Raw genomic sequence first — 24757 nt, 5'->3', positions numbered from 1 at the left:
TGGAGATGCCAGGGAGTAAACCGTGACGTTTCTGCATTCAAGGCAGCTGCTCTACCCATGAGCTACATTCCCATCTGCTCAAGCATGGACTATTACAACTGGTTCACTAGGTGAGAGAGAAAACTCAAACAAAATATTCTGGTTTGAGAAAGTCTTGGGAAACTATATCCCTACAAAAGAAGTGCTAGCCTTGAAGACAGACCTCTGGAGCTCACACAATGAGGCTATCCTCACGACCGCAGGAAAGCGGGCTCAGGGATCCCAGCCCGCTTTCCTGTGGTTGTGTGCTGCAATGGAAGCCATCTGGCTCCCGGCAGCAAACCGCACTAAGTACCGCCCCCCCCCCATTAAATGAGGTTAGTGAAGCAAACACTCTGCTAATCCTGTTTTTCCGATTGTGAGATGCCACAGTGTGGCGACTCACTAGGAGACCCCCGACTGGGAGGCAACAACAAGCCTCTTGGCCTCTGGGGTCTCCCCAGAATACCCCATGCACTCGCAGAGGGTGTTCTGGGACTTCCGCCGCCCCTACCAGCTCCGTGACAGAGCCGGTAAACATGTGGGCGACCGATCTGGCCACCCAGGGTGAGCGCCCTCTCGTCTGTGGGGAGAGTGGGCTAAGCCCACTCTCCCCACAGAGCCCAGTTAGGCTCTATACAAGGATCATGTGTAGAGTCTCAATGAATGAGTAAAAACTGCAGATTTGTTGTACTAGGAACTGATGGCTTGGTGAAGCCTAAAAAAAACCAAGAGAAGAGAGACCCTCACTATATACAAAGATAAGCAGTAGGTCAACGTAAAGTGTGCCATCAAGTTGATTTCGACTCCTGGCACCCACAGAGCCCTGTGGTTGTCTTTGGTAGAATACAGGAGGGGTTTACCATTGCCTCCTCCCGTGCAGTATGACATGATGTCTTCCAGCATCTTCCTATATCGCTGCTGCCCGATATAGTAGCAGTGGGGATTCAAACCGGAAACCTTCTGCTTGTTAGTCAAGCATTCCCCACTGCACCACTTAAGGTAGGAGTAGGTATTATGTTTACAACAATAAACTGTTTCCCTAGCACTTATTGAGGATCTACTCTCATTACCCCTTCTCTTTTAGTGCTGCCCTAATTTTTCCTCCTTCAAATAAGCCAGTCAACCAACATAAGCTCTGTTTCTATTCACTTTCCATTTCTTTTTTAATGTGAACATACACAGAGCTGCATCAGCTTCCAGCAAAGAGGCAGCAAGAAAAAATTGCTCACAAGAGGTACTTTTGTAGACATGTTTAAAGGTAAAGTGTGCCATCAAGTTGATTTCGACTCCTGGAGCTCACAGAGTCCTGTGGTTTTCTTTGGTAGAATACAGGAGGGGTTTACCATTGCCTCATTCCACACAGTATGAGATTATGCTTTTCAGCATTTTCCTATATTGCTGCTGCCCGATATAGTATCAGCAGGGATTTGAACCGGCAACGTTCTGCTTGTTAGTCAAGCATTTCCACCTCACCGCTAACAAGCTGAAGAGGAACACCAATAACTTCCAGGGCAGAACTGAACCCATTTAGGAAACAGGCTCCTTTTCAGTGCTTCTCTGTGTGCATGTTTGGTGAAAAATAACTATGCTGAAAACTAGAACCTGTCATAAATCCTGACAGGAAGACATCCGGGTAGATTTCGCCCCTTGTCCTTTTCATACCTATGAATCACAGGTCAAACTAATGTATTCATGCTTACACTAGCAGACAATCCAAAAGAATGCTCTGCAACACGTTCCAATGTATGTCTTTTTAGAAGTAAGTCCCATTGCCTTCATTCAGGCTTCCTGCTAAGTACTGTGCATAGTAGAGGTGTGCACGAAATGGATTTTGCACTCTGTTTCTAGCTCAATATGAAACACAAAATGTTTGAAGCGTTCCATTGAAACAGCAGCTTGAAGCGTTTGAAGCGTTCCATTGAAACAGCAGCTAAGGCTAAGGCTGCTAAGGCTAAGGCTGCTGTTTTGACAAAACACTTAAAATGTTTCAAGTGTTTGTTTATTATTTATTTCATTTATATACCGCCCCATCCAAACAGCTTTGGGCAGTGCATCTGCCCACCTCAGAGGACTGGTCTACTCAGAGGACTGGTCTACCCGCCGACCCCAATTGGTAGACCAGCTCTCCCCACAAAAATGGGCAGCCACTGTCAAAACACTCAAAACAATTTGAGCTTGAAACAGGGTAGTTTTGTTTCAAGCTCAAAACAGGCCCTTTATTTTAAAGGTGATTCATTTTGAGCTCAAAACACTCATGTTGAGCTTGAATTGATTTGCACATCTCTAGTGCATAAGACTCTAGCCTGACTTAATGTTTGATGGTTTCCATTAAAACTGGGTGGGCAGGTGAGTGTGTCATCATCTATATATGTATTTCTCCTAAGTGTACCCATCACTAATCCCATGCGTGGCAGATCTCGCAAGAGTTCACGAACAGCTGCCAATTAGCAATGGGGATGGGGGAGAAAATAGGGATGCCGGCTGCCAGCAGGCTGGCTAGTGGGAGCAGGAGGTGGCAGGCCGGCCCGGCTGCCAGGAGCAAGCAGCGGTGGTGGTGGGCCGGCCTGGCCTCTGAAAGCAGGCAGCAGCGGGCCAGCCCGGCCGCCGGGAATTGGCGGGCGGACAGGAGAAGGCGGTGGCCTGGCTTTCCGGCTAGCCAGTAACCGTGGGTGGGTGGGCGGCAGGAAGAAGAGGGCGGGGGAGAAAGAAGTGGGTGGACAGGGGGAAGAAGTGGGAGGGTTGGCGGGGGAAAGAAACAGGTGGGCGGGCTGGGGGGGAAGAAGCAGGCGGGGAGAAGAAGCAGACAGGTGAGCGGGGGGAGAAGTGAGCAAACGAGCAGGGGGGAGAAGCGGTCGATCAGGTGGAGAAGCAGGTGGTCAGGAGGAGAAGCGAGCTGGCTGGGCCACAGAGACTCAGATGCTCTGTCTGGTCCAACTAGTGGTGCCCCCCGCCCCACAAATCATATTATTATGATTCTGTACTCCAGCCTAAAAGGATGGAGAGGGGATAAGGCCATCATCTTCCTTTTAGTGGATCCTTCATTTCCCTGTTATTCAAGAGAGCCAGGAAAGCACAGCCCAGATGTAGATCTTTGCATTGCACACTTCTCTTTCTGGCACCCATTCTTTTGTCCAAGCAGCACTACAAACCGATTGGCTGGACTGTATTCTGGATCTGCACTGTAGTCATAAAACCACAGAGCAGGACCTGGTTTATCCAGCCTCCACAGCTGAAAAGAGAGGGGCTCTGTCTATTCACAAATCCTGCTAACAGGCTGGCCCATCTCCAGATTACCCTGTGCTGCCCACAGAATGAAAGAAAGACTATCCACACACCTGTATCCACACAAGGAACAGGTTTCATAAAACAGACGAAAGACTCTTAAAAGCCCCATGCCCCATCCTCCAGCTGTTCTCATCTCCCTTGGGCAGCATCAGAAGAAACACACAGTAGAAAACCAGTGTCAAAAAAGATAATTTAATGTGACAGTTCTTTTTCTTTTGCTCATTCATTTGCTTTAAAGACAGGAAAATTTAACTTGTTGACAACATTGTCACCCACACAAGTATTGCATTGCACAAGGGTGGATTGTTATACTCGAATCCTCTACTTACAAAGCCACATAGGAATGGCCTGTAGGGCTTCATAATAATTCTGCCCTATCCAGATTCTTAATAAATTCAATAATTATATCTAAAGAAAAATAAAGTGCTAGGATTCATCTGTTCTGCTTAGTATATCATGGTTTTTACCTTTGCATCTTTCATTCCTGTAACGGGCTGGTTTAGTTTAAGCAGGTGGTTTAACCACTGATTAAACAAAGGTGTCTCCCCCCACCCCATAGACATCTTCTTTTTAATTCCTCATTTAATTAAATGAGCAGTTAAAGCTTAAAGGCATCACACCTGCTTTGCCTATATAAAGTTGCAGGTTCAGTCATCAATATATTTCCAGGCAGCAGGAATGTGAGTAACTTGTGCCCATAGAGAATGATATTTATTTATTTATTTGATTGATTGATTTCTATATCACCCTTCCAAAAATGGCTCAGGGTGGTTTACACAGAGAAATATCAAATAAATAAGATGGATCCTTGCCCCCCAAAGGGCTCACAATCTAAAAAGAAACATAAGACACCAGCAACAGTCACTGGAGGTACTGCGCTGGGGGTGGATAGGGCCAGTTACTCTCCCCCTGCACAATAAAGAGAATCACCACATTAAAAGGTGCCTCTTTGCCACGTTAGCAGGGATAAATTGTTGTTCTTGGTTGTACAGATATCTCAACAGCCTGGCTAAAGATGGGCAGCTATATCTAGCTGATTGGCTAAGATCTGCATGCAACCCTTTGCATGTTTACCATTGTACAGTATGTACCATTTAGTTCTGCAATCCTGTGCAGTATCTACTATGTCATCCCGTGAGACTTACTGCCATGAAAGTGTGCACAGGACTGCAGTCACAGAATGTCATTTAGAGGCGACTTAATGAAGGTTACACATTCTTGTGACCAAAGAACACAAATCGTATACTGTTTCTGAAAACCACCATACATGCACAGCTTAGATCAAGAGGTGTTATGCAGATTGTACCACAACAGCTCTGTCGGTGCTGAACTCCCTTTCTCACCAAAGACAATGTGGATGAAAATTCACATTTTAAATCTGTGATAAATGAATGGATCAATGAATGGCGCAGATTAATTAGTGAATGCTTTCGGCCCTAATCATCTCATAGCATAACAAACAATAGGACAGAGAACAAAAGATACACATGGCTGGAAAGGAGAACCTCTTTGTTTTTCTTTCACACTGCAGTCAATGAAACATACTGCTTGTTTAGAATGACGCTTAAAGTGATCCGAAGAACGACCCCGGGAAGGCATGGTGGGGACGAGGCGATGGGCCACGCCTTCTATGCTTGGTTTTGTCAATCGGGGTATAAAAGGAAGCCAGAGAAAGTGCTGTACTTATTGTTGTTGCCTCCATGGGCTTTGCCTCCGTCCAGTTTGACATACACCTCGTCCCCCGAATCCAGGTGCAACACCACACTGTTGCTGGCGTAATCGTAATTCTGGTCTGCATCCTGAGCAATGGCACTAGCCCGTACCTGCAAAGCACATCATGCCAAGAGGGAAAATGGATTCAGGTCCTTGGAGCCTCCGTTACCTGCCCCCACATTACCCTTTTTGCTTTTGCATTATCACACACATGGTCCCATCCATCTTTGTCCCTTTCATGCCAACTGTATTCCTTCTGAATAGGCCACTCCGTTCCTTCTATCCTTCTTCTCCTTCCCTTCTATGTACCATCTGGAATTGCTACCCAACTTCCTCCTACAGTGAGACTTGCCATATCTGAGGGAGTTCCTTCACTAGCAACTAACCTGGAGAAGGCTGAAGAGAAGCCAAAAAGATCCAAGAAGGCAGTGAAACAACTGAGATGGGGGATTCCATACATCCCTGGGCTATTATCAGATTTTGTTTACATCAAATTCAGAGGTTGTTCCTGAGGTGAAACATCTCAAGAAGTTCCAGGAAAGCCCAAAGTATTTCAAGAAGACCAATGAAATATCTTATGGTGGGGTGGAGGGCATCACACTGACCTACTAGCACCCATTCATTTTAACCTACCGGTACCAGATCACCCCCATTCTAATCCTTCCTTATTAATTATTCATCCCATTTGCTCTAATCTAATCACTCAGGCCGTTTAAATTTGCGTTTTAAATCTGAGTTTTTAAACTGACTTTTAAAAAGTTTTTTGTACTGTATTTTGTATTTTTTTAAAAAAAAAATCTGTTATGATTTCATGTGTTTTATATGTTTTTACTCAATGTTTTAATGCTATGTTTTGAGCTGCCCAGAGAACAATTCATTATGGGGCAAATAATATTGTATTATATTATTATAATTATCATCATCATCATCATCATCATAATTTTCATTTATTCCCCATCTCCTTTTATCTCCATCCCATCCTCTCTCTGCTTCTTTTTTACTTTCGCTTATTCTAACCTTTTCCTTCACAAGAAGGGTTCCATTTTCCCCGTTCTTGTATTTTTCTTAACAAACCTTTCCATCATGATCCTTTTTTCTTTTCCCTCACTCATTGTATAGAATAAGAACATTGAACCTGACAGTAAAAGACAAATAGCTTAACCTCCTTGACTGGAAATATTCTTGCCACTTGAATCCTTGCAGACAGATGCCCATTCAACCTGTCTTTTAAAACCTCTGGTGATGGAGATTCCCTAACATCTCTGGGCACTTGGTTCCACTGCCAAATTTCCCCAAGCAATAGCCCTTGCCCTCCCTCCCACCCACCTACCTGTACCTTCTCATCCCTCTTAACCACTACAGCTACTCTTCCCCACCTGACCCTCTTTGGCCCTTCCTTGAGCTTTTTGTGGTTTTCCTCTCAACTCTCCAGCCTACTTTTGTTTTCTCTTTCACACATATTTTCCTTCCTTCTCCCTTGCTCCCTAATGATATTATTTCTTTCTGTAGACCAAATAGTGGAAATCATTTTGCAGTGACCACATGAAGTGCAATTTAACAAGATGACACAACTTTGTTGACCTTTTTGATGTTGTCACCAGTCTTGCAAGTGCACTGAATGCATGTCAGAACAATCATTAGGCTGGGCATTATTGCTATGTGAATTGGTCATTTGACCCCTTTTTCCTTCTCATCTCATCTCCTTGGTTTTGCTCCATTCTCCAAACCATGACTGGGCCCTCTTCTTCCTTCTCTTCCTGTTCCACTTTCTCAGGGTTCAATCCTCCGATTTCTTTGCATATGTGCAGAGGCACTCTTACCCCTGGACTTCCGGGCTCAAGTTCAGGGCCTCCACACCCCTTGGGGGCCCTCAAATCATTTTAGTCTGTCTTGGGTGGGGTGGTCATGTTTAAAATGTGTTTGAAATACTGTTTGTGTGGGTGGGGAGGGGCCTCCAAAAGCCTTTAGGCCCAGGCTCCAGAATCACCTAAGTGCACCTCTGCATATGTGCCTGAGGGAGAAGCTAGGTCTGCTGGGGTTGGATTTCTGGCTGGCTGGCTGGCTGTGTTTGTGACTTTGCCAGAGGAGAAGCCTGAGTGGGGGATTCATTCATTCCAGGGGAGGGCCCCAGCTTGTGGGTGGCCCCACATTCCTGAGCTGAGTCAGTTTGACTGCCAGTGTTGAATACAAGGCTTGGACCAAAGGAGCTTTGCTCCCAGGAGCTTTCCTAACAGGAGTTTGAAAACAGATAATGAAGGAGTTTAGCAGGAGATTGGCAGGAAAAGCTGTGGGGAGACACACAAGGCAAGAATAAGGTGAGTACTACCCAACCTTTGTGATTTTCTTGGAGGACAAAACTAAAAACCATTAATTATCTTATAACTGTACCCAGGACCTAGCTTCAAACCCCTTATACTCTAAATAGCCAATAAAACTAGTTATGAAGGTAGAATGCCAGCAAGGGAGGGGCTGCTTCCCAGTGTATTGCACAGCATGTCACCTGTATGACTATCTGCCTGATGGGCAGAAGTCGTGGGTGTGTGCTTGGTGCAAAGAGCTCTTGGCTCTCAGGGAACAAGTTTGTTCCCTTGAGGCCAAGGTGGCTGACCTGGAGAAACTCAGGGAGGCAGAGGGGTGTGTGGATGAGACCTTCAGGGATGTGGTAGAGGCATCCAACTCCCATACTGATGGCACTTCTGCTGTCATGGAGAATGAGGGTCTCAGGGAAGGAGGACATCGGTCTGAGGAAGAGGGAAACACTCCCTTTTCAGGGACCCCTTCCTTGGGTGATGCACCCATATCCTCTCACACAGAAGATACTCCTCCAGTGGGTGGGGACCTCATAGTAGTGGGTGATTCAATCATTAGGGGCATAGAGAGATGTGTCTGTGACCCACATGTAGACCGCACAGTTACTTGCCTGCCTGGTGCGAAGGTTGCAGACATCACGCTGCTTCTAGGTAGGCTGTTGGGCAGTGCTGGGAAGGAATCAGCTTTTGTGGTGCATGTTGGCACCAACAATGTTGGGAAATGCAGTCAGGAGGTCCTGGAAGCCAAATTTAGGCTACTAGGTAGCATACTGAAGTCCAGGACTCCAAGGGTAGCATTATCTGAAGTGCTACCTGTTCCATGCACATGGACAGCAAGACAGGTGGAGCTGAGGGGTCTCAATGCATGGATGAGATGGTGGTGCTGGAAGGAGGGGTTTAGATTTATTAGGCACTAGGATACAGTTTGGGGAAAGCAAAGCCTGTACAAAAGGGATAGGTTCCACTTGAACCAAAATGGAACCAGACTGCTGGCACTAAAATTAAAGAAGGTTGCAGAGCAGCTTTTAAAATGACGTCTGGGGGATTGCCAACAGGAACAGGGTGGTATCTGCTTCGGCCAGCAAAATCCCTTAAGGTGTGAGTGTGAATAAGATAAACCAGAAGGGTACAGAGTAGAGCCAGGAGCTGAAAAGAAGGAAACACAGGACAGCTTGCCAAATAGGTCAAATGATGGTGAGGGGTATGGTACACGCCAACACCAGGTGAGGGACCTGGCATATAGGTGTCTGTATACCAGTGTCAGAAGCCTCTGAGCCAAGATGGGTGAGCTGGAGTACTTGGTTACTAATGAAAATATAGATATAGTGAGTGTAACAGAAACCTGGTGGAATGGTGAGAACCAGTGGGACACAATTATTCCTGGATATAAACTCTACAGAAGGGACAGGGAAGGGGAGGAGTGGTGCTGTATATCAAAGAAGGGATAGATTCCAATAATCTAGAAAGCCTAGGTGGACTAGAGTCCTCCACAGAATCATTATGGCTAACATTGCAAGGACCGAAAGGAAATATGTTTCTAGGAACATGCTATCGCCCTCCAGATCAAAGCGCTAAGAGTGACCTGGAGTTGGTGAAACAAATAAGAGAGGCATCAAAGAGAGACAGGGCAGTAATAGTGGGTGACTTCAACTACCCACACATAGACTGGGTAAATTCACAATCAGGTAATGACAGAAAGTCCAAATTACTAGATGTGCTAAATGACTTTGCCTTAGAACAGTTAGTCGTGGAACCAGCCAGAGAGATGGTGACTTTGGATTTAATCCTGTGTGGTGCCCAGGACCTGGTGCAAGATGTCAGAGTTGCAGAACCATTGGGTAGTAGTGACCATAATGTGATCCAATTCAGCATATATGTGTGAGTGGAAAATTGTCAAGGAAGTCCAAAACAGAAGCATTGGACTTCAGAAAAGGAAACTTCTTGACTGGAAAGAAGGAAGTTGAAAGGGAAAGTTAGGAGGGTCAAATCACACCAGAAAGCATGGAATCTATTCAAAACCACAGTATTAGAAGCACAGTTGGAATGAATACCAAGAAAGAGCAAAGGTACGACCAAGTTCAGGAGGATGCCAACGTGGATAACAAGTAGAGTTAGGGAAGCTATAAAAGGAAAGAAGACTTCCTTCAGAAAAAGGAAGTCCTGCCCAAATGAAGAGAAAAGGAAAGAACATAAACTCTGGCAAAAGAAATGCAAGGACATAATAAGGGATGCAAAGAGAGGGTATGAGGAGCATATACTGTAGCTAGAAGGGGGAGTAACAAAAACTTCTTTAAATATATCAGAAGTAGAAAACCTGCCAGGGAGGCGGTTGGACCCTTAAATGATGAGGGTGTGAAAGGGATTATTAAGGAGGATGAGGAGATTGCAGAGAAGCTGAATGAGTTCTTTGCATCTGTCTTCACGGCGGAGGATACTGACCATATACCCTTTCCAGAATTGGGTTTTTCAGGTTTAGCGGCTGAGGAACTGGGTGAAATTGAAGTGACAAGGGAAGATGTTCTAAACTGTTTTGAAAAGCTAGAAACTGACAAATCTCCAGGGCCAGATGGCATCCACCCAAGAGTTCTGAAGGAACTCAAATGTGAAGTTGCCAATCCCCTAGCAAAAATATATAACTTGTCCTTACAATCAGGTTTTGTGTCAGAGAACTGGAAAGTAGCCAATGTGACTCCAGTTCTTAAGAAGGGATCCAGGAGGGATCTGGGAAATTACATGCCGGTCAGCTTAACTTCTGTGTCAGGTAAATTGATGGAAAGCATACTTAAGGACAAAATTGTTAAGCATATAGAAAAACAGGCCTTGTTGAAGGAGGACCATCCTGGCTTCTGCAAGTGAAAGTCTTGCCTCACTGACCTTTAGGAGTTCTTTAGAGTGTCAACAGACATGTGGATAAAGGTGATCCAGTTGACATAGTATACTTGGACCTTCAAAAAGCTTTTGATAAAGTTCCCCACCAAAGGCTCTTGAGTAAACTTAGCAGTCATGGACAGGCAGGGCACGTGCCTGGGCACCACTTGAAGGGGGCACCATTTTTAAAATTAATTTTTTTTAATGGCTGTCAAAAACAAAATGGCCACCGCACATGCTCAAATGGCCTCTGTGAGATCCTAGGCTATGCCAGGCCTCGCAGAGGCCATTTGAGCATGCATGGTGGCCATTTGGTTTTCAGCGGCCATTAATTTTTTTTTTTTTAATGGCCACTGCACATGCTCAAATGGTCCCTGCAAGGCCATAGAGGCCAGCGGAGGGAGGGGAAAACTTTGCAGACCCCCAACCTGCCCCATGGCCTTTAGGAAGCCTCCTGAAGGGACTACAGGGGGGGAAATTTAAAAAATTAAGTCACTGTACACATATTCAGTTTGGCACTATGTACAGAGAATCAGGGCTTGTGAATACTGAGCTGAAGCTTATGAGCTAGGATTGTATTCATTTGCTCTTACTTTGCTGCTTCTGATAAGTGAGTTAAATGTGATGTCTTAATAATATGGCTATTAATGGTGAGTTTGTCTTTGAATCAGTGTAAAATCCTTAGTATTAAGGCCCACTGGGAGTTTCTTGCTCTCTTTCTCTCATTTTAACTGTCTTTCTGAAATACTAGAATATATTCCAAGCAGTGACACAGTTTACTCTGCATATCCTTTAATTATTTTCAGAGTATCTGGGAAAAGTCAAATTCTCCATTTATTTTTAAAACGTATGTAACAGTGATGCTACAACACATAGTAGGGAATTAGACAGGCACTTCTGTTTAGTTTCCCAAGTACACCTCCACATAGTATTTGGGTATTTCATGAGGCCCAGCATACTGAAATTGGTCGTTTTCCAGCATTTTTTGGTCTGGCTACATCCACTGCTAAATAGTTCTTAATATATTAAAAGATTAATGAGCTTGACTTGTATTTTTCAGCTGATCTTATGGTAAAGTTATCTGAAAGATGGGTGTCAGATGTTTGGACAGGGCGCAATTTCAGTGCTTGCCCTAGGCACTATTTTCCCTAGATACGCCTCTGGTCATGGAATAAGGGGACAGGTTCATGTGTGGATCAGTAACTGGTTCAAGGACAAGAAACAGAGAGTAGGAATAAAAGGACAGTTTTCACAATATAGGGAGGGAGGAAGTGGGTTCCCCCAGTGCTGTGACCAGTGCTCTTTAACTTGTTCATAAATGATCTAGAAGTTGGGGTGACCAGCGAAATGGCCAAATTTTCAGGTGACACTAAACTATTTAGGGTAGTGAAATCCACAATAGATTGTGAGGAACTCCAAAAAGATCTCTCCAAACTAGGGGAGTGGGCGACAAAATGGCAAATGCGGTTCAATGTATGTAAGTATAAATGCACACTGGGACAAAAAAAACACCAACTTCACATATACACTGGTGGGATCTGAGCTGTCGGTGACTGACCAGGAGAGAGATCTTTGGGTCATGGTGGACAGCTCATTGAAAGTGTTGTCTCAGTGCATGGCAGCTATGAAAAAGGCTAATTCCATGCTAGGAATCATTAGGAGGGGGATTGGGGGGAAATGCTAATATTATAATGTCCTTATACAAATCTATGGTGCAGCCACATCTGGAGTACTGCGTACAGCTTTGGTCACCGTATCTTAGGAAGGATATTGTAGAACTGGAAAAGGTGCAGAGAAGGGCAACCAAAATGATCAGGGGCCTGGAGCACCTTCCTTATGAAGCTAGGTGACAGCATCTGGGGCTCTTTACCTTGGAAAAGAGGTGACTAAGGGGAGACATGATCGAAGTGTATACAATTATGCATGGAGTGGAGAGGGTAGACAGAGAGAACTTTTTCTCCCCCTCTCACAACACTAGAACCATGGGTCACCCCATGAAACTGAAGGTTAGGAAATTTAGGACCGACAAGCAGAAGTACTTTTTCACACAGCGCATAATTAATCTATGGAATCCGTTACCATGGGATGTGGTGGTGGCCACCAGCTTGGATGGCTTTAAAAGGGGCTTAGAGAGATTCACAGAGGGCCGGTCTATCAATGGCTACAAGTCTGGTGGCTGTGGGCCACCTCCAGCCTCAGAGGCACGATGCCTCTCAATACCAGTTGCAGGGGAGCCACAGCAGGAGAGAGGGCATGCACATACCTCTTGGCTGTGGGCTCCCCAGAGGCATCTGGTGGGCCACTGTGTGAAACAGGATGCTGGACTAGATGGGCCTTGTGCCTGATCCAGCAGGGCTTTGTTTGTGTTCTTATTTTCTTATGCATACTTACACTCAGTGGCCCAATTCATTCTACATGGATTGATCCACTCATTAAGGACTGCTTTTTCTTTGCAGGTGTGTGTTTTGGCCATCTCCTCTCCCTTTTCACAAGACTAATTGATTAATCTACCCTCTTATTTCCAGCCTCCTATGAGCCCTAGTCCTGCTCAACCGGCTGCTAAACGGTGAGCAGGGCATGTTTTCCAAAAGTAGTGGTTATCGTTCTTTTTTCTTGGACATCTCCCCAGATGCTAGGGTATCTAAGCAAAATAAGCAGGGAAACTTGCTGTATGTGAGGTCTATAGAATAAATATCTGGGTGCAAATGTTACTACCTTCAGAGACTTGAGGTGCCAAGGTTTCCCTGGGCATACCTCTCTGGAGAAACTGGTCACATCAATGGAGGACACTACCCCCTTCTCTGCCTGCTACCTTCTTTGATCTCCTGGATTTAATGCAGGAAATTTCCCATGTGTCCTTCACCACAGCTGGGGAGAGGTGAGAAGTCTAAGATTTGGTGAGAGGGCTAAGTTCATTAGTTTTCCTGTGGCCCAAACATTCTCTCCTGGTTAGCTCCAAAGATAAATCTATGGTAATAATAATTAGCATTTCTACAGTGCTTCACATGCATTTTCTTGATGTAATCCTGACTTAAACCCATATTGCAGCTGAGTCTGAAGCAGCTAGCCTATGGCCGATGAATTCATGGCAGAGGTGAGATTCAAACCACGTACAGTAAGTCCTGATTTGTAACTCAGTCTGTTAGCCACTGTGCTACACAAGCTCACTCTGTAAAGAGGTTACATATCAAGAGGAGTGTGCTACCACAGATTGTGATCACCACAAATTTAGAGGACTCTGGGGCAAGAAGGAACATCCATTCTGTTTCTTTTGTCTCAGTGCTGAATGGACTTGCATTCAGCACTGCATTCAGCACAGGACTTGCATATGCAGGGCACAAGAGTGATGATGGGTCATGCAAGCATCATCTCCTGTGCTGAAGTAAAGCAGATGGGCTGGCACCTCAGCGCATCAGGAGAGGGCATCTCACAAAGGAGGCCACCATGCTCTGCATGCTTCTAAGAAGAAAGCCACCATAGTGACTGGTAAGGCTAACCAGGATATAAGGACATAAGCAGCCCTGGTGGATGAGGCCTAAGGCCAATCTAGTGCCACATCCTGTTTCACACAGTGGCCCAGCAAATGCCTCTGAGAAGCCCACAGGCACCACCGGATGCACCAGAGGTATCAGGATGAAGTCCACAGGCTCAGAGTGGAATGGGAGAGGATATTTATGGAAAAGACACAATGTGCAGAATGTCCAAGGGAGTGAGTCACTGGAGCCAAGTTGCTGACCCCAGGGTGAAATTTCTGACCTCAGGTTTCCTAGTGAGGATCCTACACCAGGTATCTGATTTGCTAGAAGGAAAATTGCTTAATACTTAGTGGTATATTAGTGTTTGGTTTATACTGGCACATTTGTGCCAGTATAGTTAAGACAGAGAGCAGTTTCAACATTCCACCATTTATAAAATCAAAACTATTTGTCCAATCTGCCTGACCATCAGCACACATTCACTAGGTAACAAGAGACACCTCCCGTGCAAATTTGGTGATGTCCCGTTGAAAAATGGCTTCGATAGGGCAGTTTAACATTTTTCTCTTTTAAACGGGTTTAAAGGGTTGGTGACATTCTTTCGGACTGAGGAAGTGGTATTTAAATGATTTTGTAACCTATTTGCATAGTTTCAGCCTTTAGACTACATGCCAGAATATGCCTGCTCTCCCCAGCTTGTGTGGGGGACAGGCTCTTTACCCCAGCCTCTTCATGAGGCATGAGTAATTCCTGAGTCAGCAATTGGTTGGATGGCCCATTGCAGGCACAGCATCTCCTCCCAGGCAGTCCAGTTCTGAGAAGCAACCCCACCCACCCGTCCCTGGCCATAGTGCGGGCTTCTGTTGGTTGCCCTATGGGGAGCTGGGTAGGAATTTTTTTACCCTCAGCAGATTGGCTTTGGTCTGGGGGTCTTTTTCACCTACCTTGCACTATGGGCCTTAGTTAGTTTCTTCATCACAACGGCAAGTGCAGTGCGGTTTATTTTGGGTACGTTAGATTTGGTGAACACCTTACAGGCACGTGTTTGGCGTAAGGAGGAATCCTTGCCATTCCCTTGAGCTTTGGTGGCTCAGGGAGCCCTGGTTGATGGCTTACTCCAACCTGCTATTAGAAGCACTGCCCTCCAAGGCTTGATCACTTGGGGGTGATGAATTCTACTGCAGGTGCCTGCACATTAAGTGGGCTAAGATGGGCAGCAAGCAGCCATAGGCTTCATGCTGCTGTGAGCCAAAGTGTTTTGCCCAGGTGCTTAGGTTGGACTCGCGCAGCAGCAGCAAGTCTGTAGTTTCCGCACTGTTGGGAGTGGAGCACCAATTCTCTTGCTTATTGTTATTAATAAAGTTGTGGCCTATTTACTCCACATCTATTGTCTTGTGTCTTCATTGGGTCTAGGTGCAAAAGTGCCTTTTGTATATCCCTCTGGGACCCAACTGATGGTTATTTCACAATTGGTCCTCAAAGTTGCATTTTAAGAGGCTGAAGAATGCATCTTTACTGCCAAAAGAGTCTCTGCAGTAGGACCTTTGAAGCTGTGGTGCCCACAGCATTGCCCACAGCCAGTATGGCAGTCAGCTCCTTCCCTGTCCAAGCCTTGGGAACACAGCCTTCAATTTCCTTTCCTGCCCTCTTCTTCCTTCTCCCACTGCAGCTATACCTTTTAATATTGCTCCTTTGCCTTAGAAAAAGCACTGTTCAACTCCAGTTGTTGGTTACTCCACAGCCATTGGTTCTCCAAAACCATGTGTGTTTCGTTCCGACCTCCAACCAAACCGGAGTATACTGCTCTATACAGCCGGGGGTATGTAGGAGGCTTGGGGAAGGAGACGCCCTCTGATTAGCTAAGCTGTGAAAGGCACCTTGGGGCTCCTCTAATCCAGGGTGTGTGTGTGTGTGTGTGTGTGTGTGTGTGTGTGTGTGTGTGTGTGTGTGTGTGTGAGAGAGAGAGAGAGAGAGAGAGAGAGAGAGAGAGAGAGAGAGAGAGAGAGAGAGAGAATGGCTTAACTTTAATTTGGAATCTCCATGCTTTTTAGAGCATGAGTGAAAATCTAAGCCCATCTTAACTCTCATCTTAAACTGGAGGTTTTCTATAACTGAATTAAATTGGAAACCACCCTGAGATTTTATATAGGGCAGTATAAAAATACGATGGATGAATTAAATATACACATACATACATTGTTCCCCTTTCAGATCTGCCATGCCTTGTATTAACAATGCCAAATGTTAATCAATACCAAATGACTGAGTAAAGTGATTGAGAGGGTGGTGGCTGGTGGTCTTGGTGGAAACGGATTATCTAAACCCTTTTCAGACTGACTTTAGGGTGGGTTATGGGGTTGAGATGGCCTTGGTCAGATGACCGTTGCCAGGGAATTGACAGAGGGACTGTGACTTTGCTAGTTCTTTGGGATCTTTCAACAGCTTTTGATACCATCAACCATGGTATCTTTCTGGATCGCCTGAGGGAGTTGGAGTTAGGAGGCACTGTTTTACAGTGGTTCCTCTTCTATGTCTCGGGTAGATTTAAGATGGTGGAGCTTGGTGACCATTGCTCTTCAAGACAAGAACTACTATATGGAGTCCCTCAAGGCTCCATTTTGTCACCAATGCTTTTTAACATCTACATGAAACCACTGGGTGAGGTCATCAGGGGATTTGGTGTTGGGAGTTATCAATATGCTGATTATACCCAAATCTATTTCTCCTTGTCATCGATATCAGGAAATGGCATTCGCCCCTAAATGTCTGCCTACAGGCAGTAATGGGCTGGATGAGAGATAATAAACTGAAGCTGAATCCAATCAAGAGGGAGGTGCCCATTATTAGGGGTCAGAATCTGCAAGGCGGGATAGGGTGTGCATTAAACCGGTATGCCTGGTTTGGTTCGAGTCTGAACCAGACTCAAACAAAACCAGGCATGTTTGGTTTTGCTCCCCCAAAACAGATCCTCCACGGGTTTGGCTCGAATTTGAGCCGGTCTGGGGGTTCTAATGGGGGGATTAATAACTCTCTGCCTTCGGAGGGTGTTGCCGTGGCTGCAGGAAGGTCTCTGGCAGTTCCCCCTCCTCCCACCGGCCTCCCCCTGCTGGCCACCCCACCCCACCCCGGTCTCAAATCAGCCCAGTTTGGGCAGGTTTCCAGATGTTTCCGGCCTGTTCTGGGCCTCTTCATGCTGGAGGTGGCAATTTTGGAGGCCACCGCACATGCACACTGGCCATCTGCATGATCCTGGTAGGTTTGCACAGCAGCCTCTAAAATGGCTGCCGCCAGTGCAAAGAGGCCCAGAATGGCTGAAAATGGCCAGAAAACCACCCAAATTGGGCCAATTTGACACCGGGGGGGGGACACCAGCGGAGGAGGGGAAATAGCTGGAGGGGGCCCCCCATCACAGCCATGGCAGTGCCCCCCCCCACCGAGGCATTGAGTTCTTAAAAAAATGTTGTTGTTAGAAACCCCGGAGCAGCCAGGGGGGTTCAACTCAAGTTCAATTCAGGTCTGGTTCAGTTCATGGGTGAGCCGAAGTCAAGCCCTCGAGCTGGCCAAGTTGTATGTCTAACTGGCTTGAGATCGAGCTGGTTTACACATCCCTAAGGTGGGATAGAACTTCCTGTTCTGGATGAGCTTACACTCCCCCAGAAAGAACAGGTTTATAGTTGGGGAGTGCTCTTGGACCTGGATCTCACCCTGGTGCCTCAGGGTGAGGCTGTGACCAGGAGCACTTTTTACCAGCTACGACTGATTGGACAAATCTACCCGTTCCTTGAGGAGAATGACCTGAAAACAGTGGTACACCAGCTGGTAACCTCCAAGCTGGACTTCTGCAATGTGTTCAGTGTAGGGCTGCCTTTGTACGTAGTTCAGAAACTTCAAAATGTGGAAGTCATTTTGGTACCCAGGTACCCCAAACCTGGGGTATCCTGAACAGGCATAAAAAATGGCTAATGCAATTTCCTGATATCGATGACAAGGAGAAATAGATTTGGGTATCATCAGCATATTGATAACTCCCAGCACCAAATCCCCTGATGACCTCACCCAGTGGTTTCGTGTAGATGTTAAAAAGGCTGCCGAGATGTTGCCGGGCAAAGTGCAAAGTGCTGGTTATTTCCTTTAATACCTCAGGTCTGGGTTACCTGAGAGAGTGCCTTTCTCTACAAGATCCCCACCACTCATTAAGATAATCAGGAGGGGTTCGTCATTGGGTGCAACCATTTCATCTAGTGGTGACCTGGGATTGGCCTTCTCGGTTTCGTTCCTGGGTTGTGGAATGCACTCCCCGTGGATAGAGGGGATCATCTTCCTTGGAGAGCTTCAGGAAAGCCTTAAAGACCCATCTTTTTAGCCTGGCTTTTGATTATATCTAGTTTTAATTTTAATCTTAGAAAGGGTGGTATATAGCTTGAATGAATGAATGAATGAGTTCCCCTTCTTTCCAGGCTAAAAATGTCTCATTTTCTTCAATTCCATCTCAGGATATGGATGCTGTGCCAAGAGATTCAAGATAGAGATCTCAGTGTGTTGGGGCTAAAGGTTAGGGACCCTGACTGATAGATTCTATGCTTCTAGTTTTTAAAAAAACAAACCCACCAAAAATCCCCTTAGCTAAGCAGGGTCTGCCCTGGTTGCATCTGAATGGGAGACTTGATGTGTGAGCACTGTAAGATATTCCCCTCAGGCGATGGAGCCACTCTAGGAAGAGCAGAAGGTTCCAAGTTCATTCCCTGGCTTCTCCAAGATAGGGCTGAGAGAGATTCCTGCCTGCAGCCTTGGAGAAGCTGCTGCCAGTCTGTGAAGACAATAATGAGCTAGATAGACCAATGGACTGACTCAGTATATGGCAGCTTCCTATGAGGTCCCTGAAATCAGAATCGTGAGCATTCCAAGCTTCAGTTACCCCCACCCCACCCCCACCCATATCTATGTATCTATCTCACACACACACCCCAACCGTATTCTTATCCTTAATCTTGGAGTTTCCATCTGAGTGCAGGATCCAAGAGAAGAGCCCTGAGGATAAACATTCCTCTCAGGCTGAGAAACCAGTGGCTGCTGTGACAAAGGCCCTCTATAAGCATCTAGGTGCTGATTTACACATATGTTCATCACTCCCTATCCACATGTTATGTGGAACACATAACAGCAGTAAATTTCCTGTCCATACATTGCAGGGGGGGGAGCTGTATCCAGGTTCAGTTTTAAAGTGAAAACATGTACAGTTGTTCACATAAAAACATGTATCTGTGCACATGGAGCATGATGTCTGAATTGGCCTATTGGCCTATCACTTGGGACAGAAAAGCATATTATGCTCATAATCAAAGAGAAGCTCCCCAAGATGGTGAGTGATCCCCATCCTGGCTGAAATATCTAGAACCAGAACAGCTTATCACATAGCCTGCTACCATCCATGCTGTAGGTCTCCATACACTCCACCCGCAACAGCCAGGAACATGGGAATAGAGAGACTTAAAACATGATGGTGGCAATCCATGGAGCACATCCTTCTAGATGTTACAGCCAGATGGGAAGTACTCACCAAGTGGGTAACCACTTTCAGCAGTATCCCAAGCATCACAAGTGCTCCAGTCCTTGAGGATTCTCAACTGCATGTGTGAACAACCTCCTTGAAAAAGCATTGTGTTTGAGGTGACATCAAGTGATGGGGAAGCTCTGTCTGTTGCATTTACTCTGAGTTGGCTGTTTCATACATGTAGCTGTCAATATGCATGCACCAACTTAAGTCTTGGGATATCCAAGAGGCAAGCATGGATAACAAGAGGATACAGGACTCTGGGTCCCCCCATTGCACAAACTCCAAGAGTTGCACTCCCTTCCAGGGTCTCAGACTGCAACCCTCCTGCCGATGTTGGCCTAAAACTCCCTTCATCCTTCTCTACTGGCTGAGGTGACTAGAGATGATGGGGCTATAGTCCAGAAACAGCTGGAGCGCGACAGTTTGAGACCCCCTGGATTAAACCCTGAACATTCAACTGGTGGGAGGGAACAAGCCAGGCTTCTCAAACAGAAAACAAAAACAGCTATGAATCTCTGCATAAGGGCAGCATCCTAAATTCACAAGCATAGCACAGGAAGAAAAGTTCTCCACACTCCACCACGCTGCCACAGAAGCTGTACTTGAAACAAAGAGGTTTCAAGCCCTGTGATGAAAAAGAAATTTCAAATTTAGCTCACTTGTGGTCTTCGGATGGAGATCACCAGGCAATGATATAGTACCTCAGAAAATTCTCTCAGAATATACAGGTGGTGGGTGCAAAAATTTAGGATTCCACCACCACAATCACTGGAAGAAGATCTTGACAGATGCGGAGTGGAATAGAGAATCTGGGTGGGTATTCCCTTGAAGGATGAACTCTTGGGCAGGAAGAGGTGACATGGGGCTCAAGATGAGAGAGGAGAGCTGGTCTTGTGGTAACAAACATGACTTGTCCCCTTAGCTAAGCAGGGTCTACCCTGGTTGCATATGAATGGGGGACTAGAAGCATGAGCTGCTCTGAGAAGAGTGGAAGGTTCCAAGTTCCCACCCTGGCATCTCCAAGATAAGGCTGAGAGAGATTCCTGCCCGCAACCTTGAAGAAGCCGCTGCCAGTCTGTGTAGACAATACTGAGCTAGATGGACCACTGGTCTGACTCAGTATATGGCAGCTTCCTAAAATACTCCAGTGAATTTCAGCACTTGAATTATAGAGGGAACAGGGACCTCCTCCATTTTTGTGACAGCCCCCTTAGCTACTGTTCAAAAACCATGGGACCATGATTTGGCAAAAATTAGGGGAAGCCAGGGTGGCTTTTGGATTTAATTAAGGGCCCCGTATCTGCTCCCTCAAAAACTGGTGGACTCCTCTACTAAGCTCCTTCCACTGGAAGAGTAAGACCCTGAAATTCATGATTTCTCCCAACCTATCAAACTGGAGTGTGGATTCAAAAGGTTCCATCGACTATCCCTAAAACAAATTCCTGAATGCCTGAGTACACGTTACACACAAAATCTTGTAGCCAATTCCCATCCCTCCCACCCACCACGCATCCCTGCCAGGAAAAACCACTGTGGGAGATGGCAATGTGGAGCAAAGAAGTGTAACCCACTACTGCACCCCACACTTCCCTGGCTACTGGGCTTCCAAATGTGTGTTTGCTATGATTGTTGGTAAGGAAGTTGAAAAGAAGTTTTCTCCTATGAACGATGTCTTAAGATCTCCTTTTAGGGATTAAGATCTCATCAAAACACTAGAACTCAGCTTCTCTGTATGAGATAAATTGCTGGGTTCCACACTCCCACACCCCATCTTTGGGGAGGGATCTGTCATTGCTGATGAAGGATGCTGAGACAGAGCATCCATCCTTAGAGCTTACAGGGACTGTGTTCCCATGCTCACTTGACGCAGCACAGTTGCTTTAGTGATGGCATTCACTCCCCTCAGCTGAATAATACGATGTGAGGAGAACAGAACTCAGGAATGTATGTGAAGAGAATTTCAAGTTGCTGGATCCTCACTTATGGGTCCATCTATACATCAAGACACACACTGAGAGAGAACTAAAAGGGATATGAAAGGTGTGTGACAACCAGGGAGAATATTGGCTAAAAGGAGACAAAGTGAAACAAGGACAAATCTATCCTCATGATTTCATCCTAAAGAAGGATGCTAAATGAATATTTTCACCCAGATGTGTTTGCAAGCTCAGACATTCCCATTAGGGCAGCTCTCAATGTCTCCTGAAGGGGCATGCTTAGCTTTAACCCACCCACTCCACTCCATTAGGGCCAAGGTCTCAAGATCTCAGCCTCACATCTTAGGGATGAAGTTCTTTGGGGTGGATTCTTGAGATCAGGGTCCCCTTTGGGGTAACAGGATGACATTCCCAACTGAAGTCCAACCCTAGATCCAAATCCCACCCACAAAAAAAAAAAAAAACCAGTCTCAAGAGCCCTGTTCAAACACTATGTCGAACACTCGTACAATAATTGTACAGTGTACACAGATATAGATCTGTACACAAGTACCGTTATTCCCATTACGTTGAGTACAGGCAGATATAGAGTATGTGTCCTGTCTGTACCATTTGAGGGGCTTGTACCCCAGGTCACTTTTTAAATCAATGCTAATTCAAACCAAAACATGTTTGAGTGTACAGACATCTGTACACTTGTACAACATAATGTTCTACAAGTGTACAGGGCTAATGAATAGGACCACAGTCTCCTAAAAGCCCTTGATCTTAGAATTACCTTGTGTTTAATTTTGTAGTTTAGGGACTCCATGGAAATGTGATATTGAGGGAAAGCTTCCTAAGGGGAACCTAATGCCTTCCTATGCTCAAGAGTTCTTTAGGCTGAGATCTCAGAATGTTCAGACACACATCCTTGTTTGAATTACTCAGCATTGACTCTGCTGAAATCACATGAAGAAGGGCTGATTCCAAAGTTCTGTCTCTTTTGCCGCGGTCACCAAGTGATGAACCTGTATGTGTGAACCTGCCCAAAAGCTCAAATGCCCAAATTTCCAGGTCCCCTTTGACTACATTCTTCACCCTCACTTCTGCTTTGGGCTCAGAGCTTCTCCCGCCTAGCCAAGCGAACTCCCAGGCGGCTGGGTGACCCTCTCCCCACGACCACCACCACCACCTTTCCACAGATCCCCACCGTCCCCGCCGCCACCACCTCGGTCCAACAGGCTCCCCGAGGGGTTCGGCAGCGGCACTGCTGTTGCACCCACCTGCCCGTTCTTGCAGAGATCCGCCCACATGCTGGTGCCGTCGCCGCCTCGCATGAGGATGTGGTAGGTGAAGAAGTAGATGCCGCGCACCTGGCAGGTAAACTTGCCCGTAGTCGGGTCGTAGTGGTTGCCCAGGTTGGTCACCACGTCGTCGAACTTGAGCACCTCGTAGCCCTCGTGGGGGCTCTTCAGCCCCACGTAGAAAGCGATCTTGGGGCCGCTGAAGGCTGCGCTCAGCGCGCCGGTCACCTCCCCTCCCGGCGGCGGGCTGCTACTGCCGCCCACGCCCGAGCCCACGCCTCCTACGGTCGTAGCTGCTCCGGGGGGCCCGATCCCGGACACCGACAGTCCCGGCAGCCCCGGCTTGCCCGAATCGCCTCTCTCGCCTGGCGGCCCTCGAGGGCCCGGTGGTCCCGGTTCCCCAGGCGGACCCCTTGGCCCCGGCTTACCCGGACGGCCGGGATCGCCCTTGGGGCCCTGGAAATAGGGCGGCGGGGGCGGCGGCGGGTTGGCGCTCAGCTCCTGCATGGCTTCGAGGGCGGCGGTGGTGCCTCCGGGGCGGCTGGCCGGGCCGGCGGCGGCGCTAGTGGCGCTGTAGGGGTCGCAGATCATGCGGCAGGTGCCCATCATCTCGTAGTGCGCCTGGCTCTTGGCCGGCGCCTGCACCAGGATGGGGACGGCGATGAGCAGGATGAGGCCCATGGCCAGGGCGATCCCGGCTGCGGCCACCAGCCGCTTCCTTCTCTGCCAGAGCCGGGCAGCGAGCGCCAACAGGTCTTCCTTGCCGGGCGAAGTAATGGTGACTTCTCTCGACGGCGAGCCTGCCTGCGGTGAGGACAGAAAAAGGAGATCAGCAGAAGCCGGCCAGCCCCCAGCCCGGGGCAAGCGAGGGCCCGATCAGCCCATCAGGGACTTTCCTCCCTCCGCCTCCGCTCCTGTCCTTCATCTTGGCATCACTGAGACGCAAAAGGAGGAGAAGGAGAGCAGGAGGAGGAGGGAGGCGAGGAGCAGGAGGCGACGGCGATGCCGTCCATCCCTCTGGAGGAGCGGGGGGGACCCCGGACGAGGAGGAGCCCAAGGGTTTCACCGGCTCTCCCCTCTCCCTTTCTGCCCCCCGGCCCCCCATCGTCATCTGGGGGCCACCACGGAGCGTCCTTGCCACCAGCAGCACCAGCAGCCACTCACTAGCGCGCACCCTCGAACATCCTTCTGCGCTCCCAGCAAGCAGCCAGCTGCGGACTCTGCGCGTCCAGCAGGCTGGCAGGCAGTGCGCAAACAGGTGGAGCAACTTACTCTCGCCCCCAGGGTTTTGTTCCCAGTCCACCACCACCACCACCCCGCCCCGCATCTGTCCCCCGCCTCCGGGACCCCCCTCCCTCCCCCTCCCTCCCCTCCGGCTTAGAAAGCCAGCAGGCGGAGAGGGCTGTCCCTACCTTCCCGGTTTCGGCCCCTCCGTCTCCCTCTTGGTCGGCTGTGGTCCCTCGAAGTTCCGACAGACTGCCTCGGGCTTGTCCCCGCCAGGGGCGAGTGTCTCCCTCCTTGCCCTGACGAAAGAGCCACGCAGTCACCAGCCGCCGCCGGCTGCTGCTGCTGCTGCTTCGCCTCGCGCGGATTGGCCCGGAGAAGGCGGCTCACATCTGCCCAGCTGCGCGCGGGGGAGAGAGGACGACGAGGAGTGCATCGTTGTCAGTGGGCAGCAGCCCCGACGGGGAGGCGACGCACGTCTCTCGGGGGCGGCAGCGGCAGCGGAGGCGGCATCACTTGGCACGGAGCGGCGGGCTGGCTGCGCAGTCCAGGACGGAGCGGGAAAGGCGGCGCGCGTCACTCACTTGCCCCTCAGACCTTGCCCCGGATTCCTGACGTCGTCGTGGGTCGTCCTTCCTCCGCCGCCTCCTGCGCGACTAGTTTCCTTTCCTTGCCCCCTTTCCTCTTCCCTCCTCCTCAGACTGGCCCTCGAGGCTCTGCCTCCCAGCCCCGATGCTTGGCCCCGTGAGCCTGTGTCGCGACTCGCGGGCTCAAGCCATCTACGCGGGTTGCATCAACGTCGCTGCGGTTCGATGATGTGCGCGGAATCTGTGCGCTCCCACGAGCAGCAAGTCCTCTTGTCTTGACCCGAGTGGTGTGCTCAATTCTTTGTCAAAAGGCGGGGGCGGGTGGGGGGGTCGCTGTTTCTACAGATCACCTTTCTCCCTCCTCTGCCGGAAAGACTAAGGGCCCCATCCTATGCATGTAGGATTTGTGACTGGATGAAGAAATGTATCATGTGAATGAGGGGTTCACTTCTGCAGCCAGTCTCTACAACTGCCGCAGCTCAGATGACTGATGTAGT

General features: G+C 47.9%; 1 protein-coding gene across 2 annotated transcripts; it reads right to left on the bottom strand.

Annotated features, from left to right (window-relative positions):
* Positions 1-3484: 3484 nt before the first annotated feature.
* C1QL2 (complement C1q like 2) lies at positions 3485-24495 on the bottom strand. 2 transcript variants are annotated; one of them, XM_053293094.1, is made up of 3 exons: positions 23862-24495; positions 22429-23253; positions 3485-5129 (listed from the first exon to the last, which is right to left on the bottom strand). In XM_053293094.1, the coding sequence occupies exons 2-3, from the start codon at positions 23128-23130 to the stop codon at positions 4950-4952; spliced, it is 882 nt and encodes a 293-aa protein (XP_053149069.1). In that variant the 5' UTR covers positions 23131-23253; positions 23862-24495; the 3' UTR covers positions 3485-4949. The 2 variants fall into 2 exon arrangements, with proteins under 2 accessions (XP_053149069.1, XP_053149080.1); XM_053293105.1 differs by lacking the exon at positions 23862-24495 and adding an exon at positions 23614-23688.
* Positions 24496-24757: the final 262 nt, after the last annotated feature.

The sequence above is a fragment of the Hemicordylus capensis genome, chromosome 1, assembly GCF_027244095.1.
Source record: "Hemicordylus capensis ecotype Gifberg chromosome 1, rHemCap1.1.pri, whole genome shotgun sequence".
NCBI lineage: Eukaryota > Metazoa > Chordata > Lepidosauria > Squamata > Cordylidae > Hemicordylus > Hemicordylus capensis.
The sequence above is the reverse complement of the archived record's forward strand: the minus strand, read 5'-3'. Positions and strand labels throughout refer to the sequence as shown.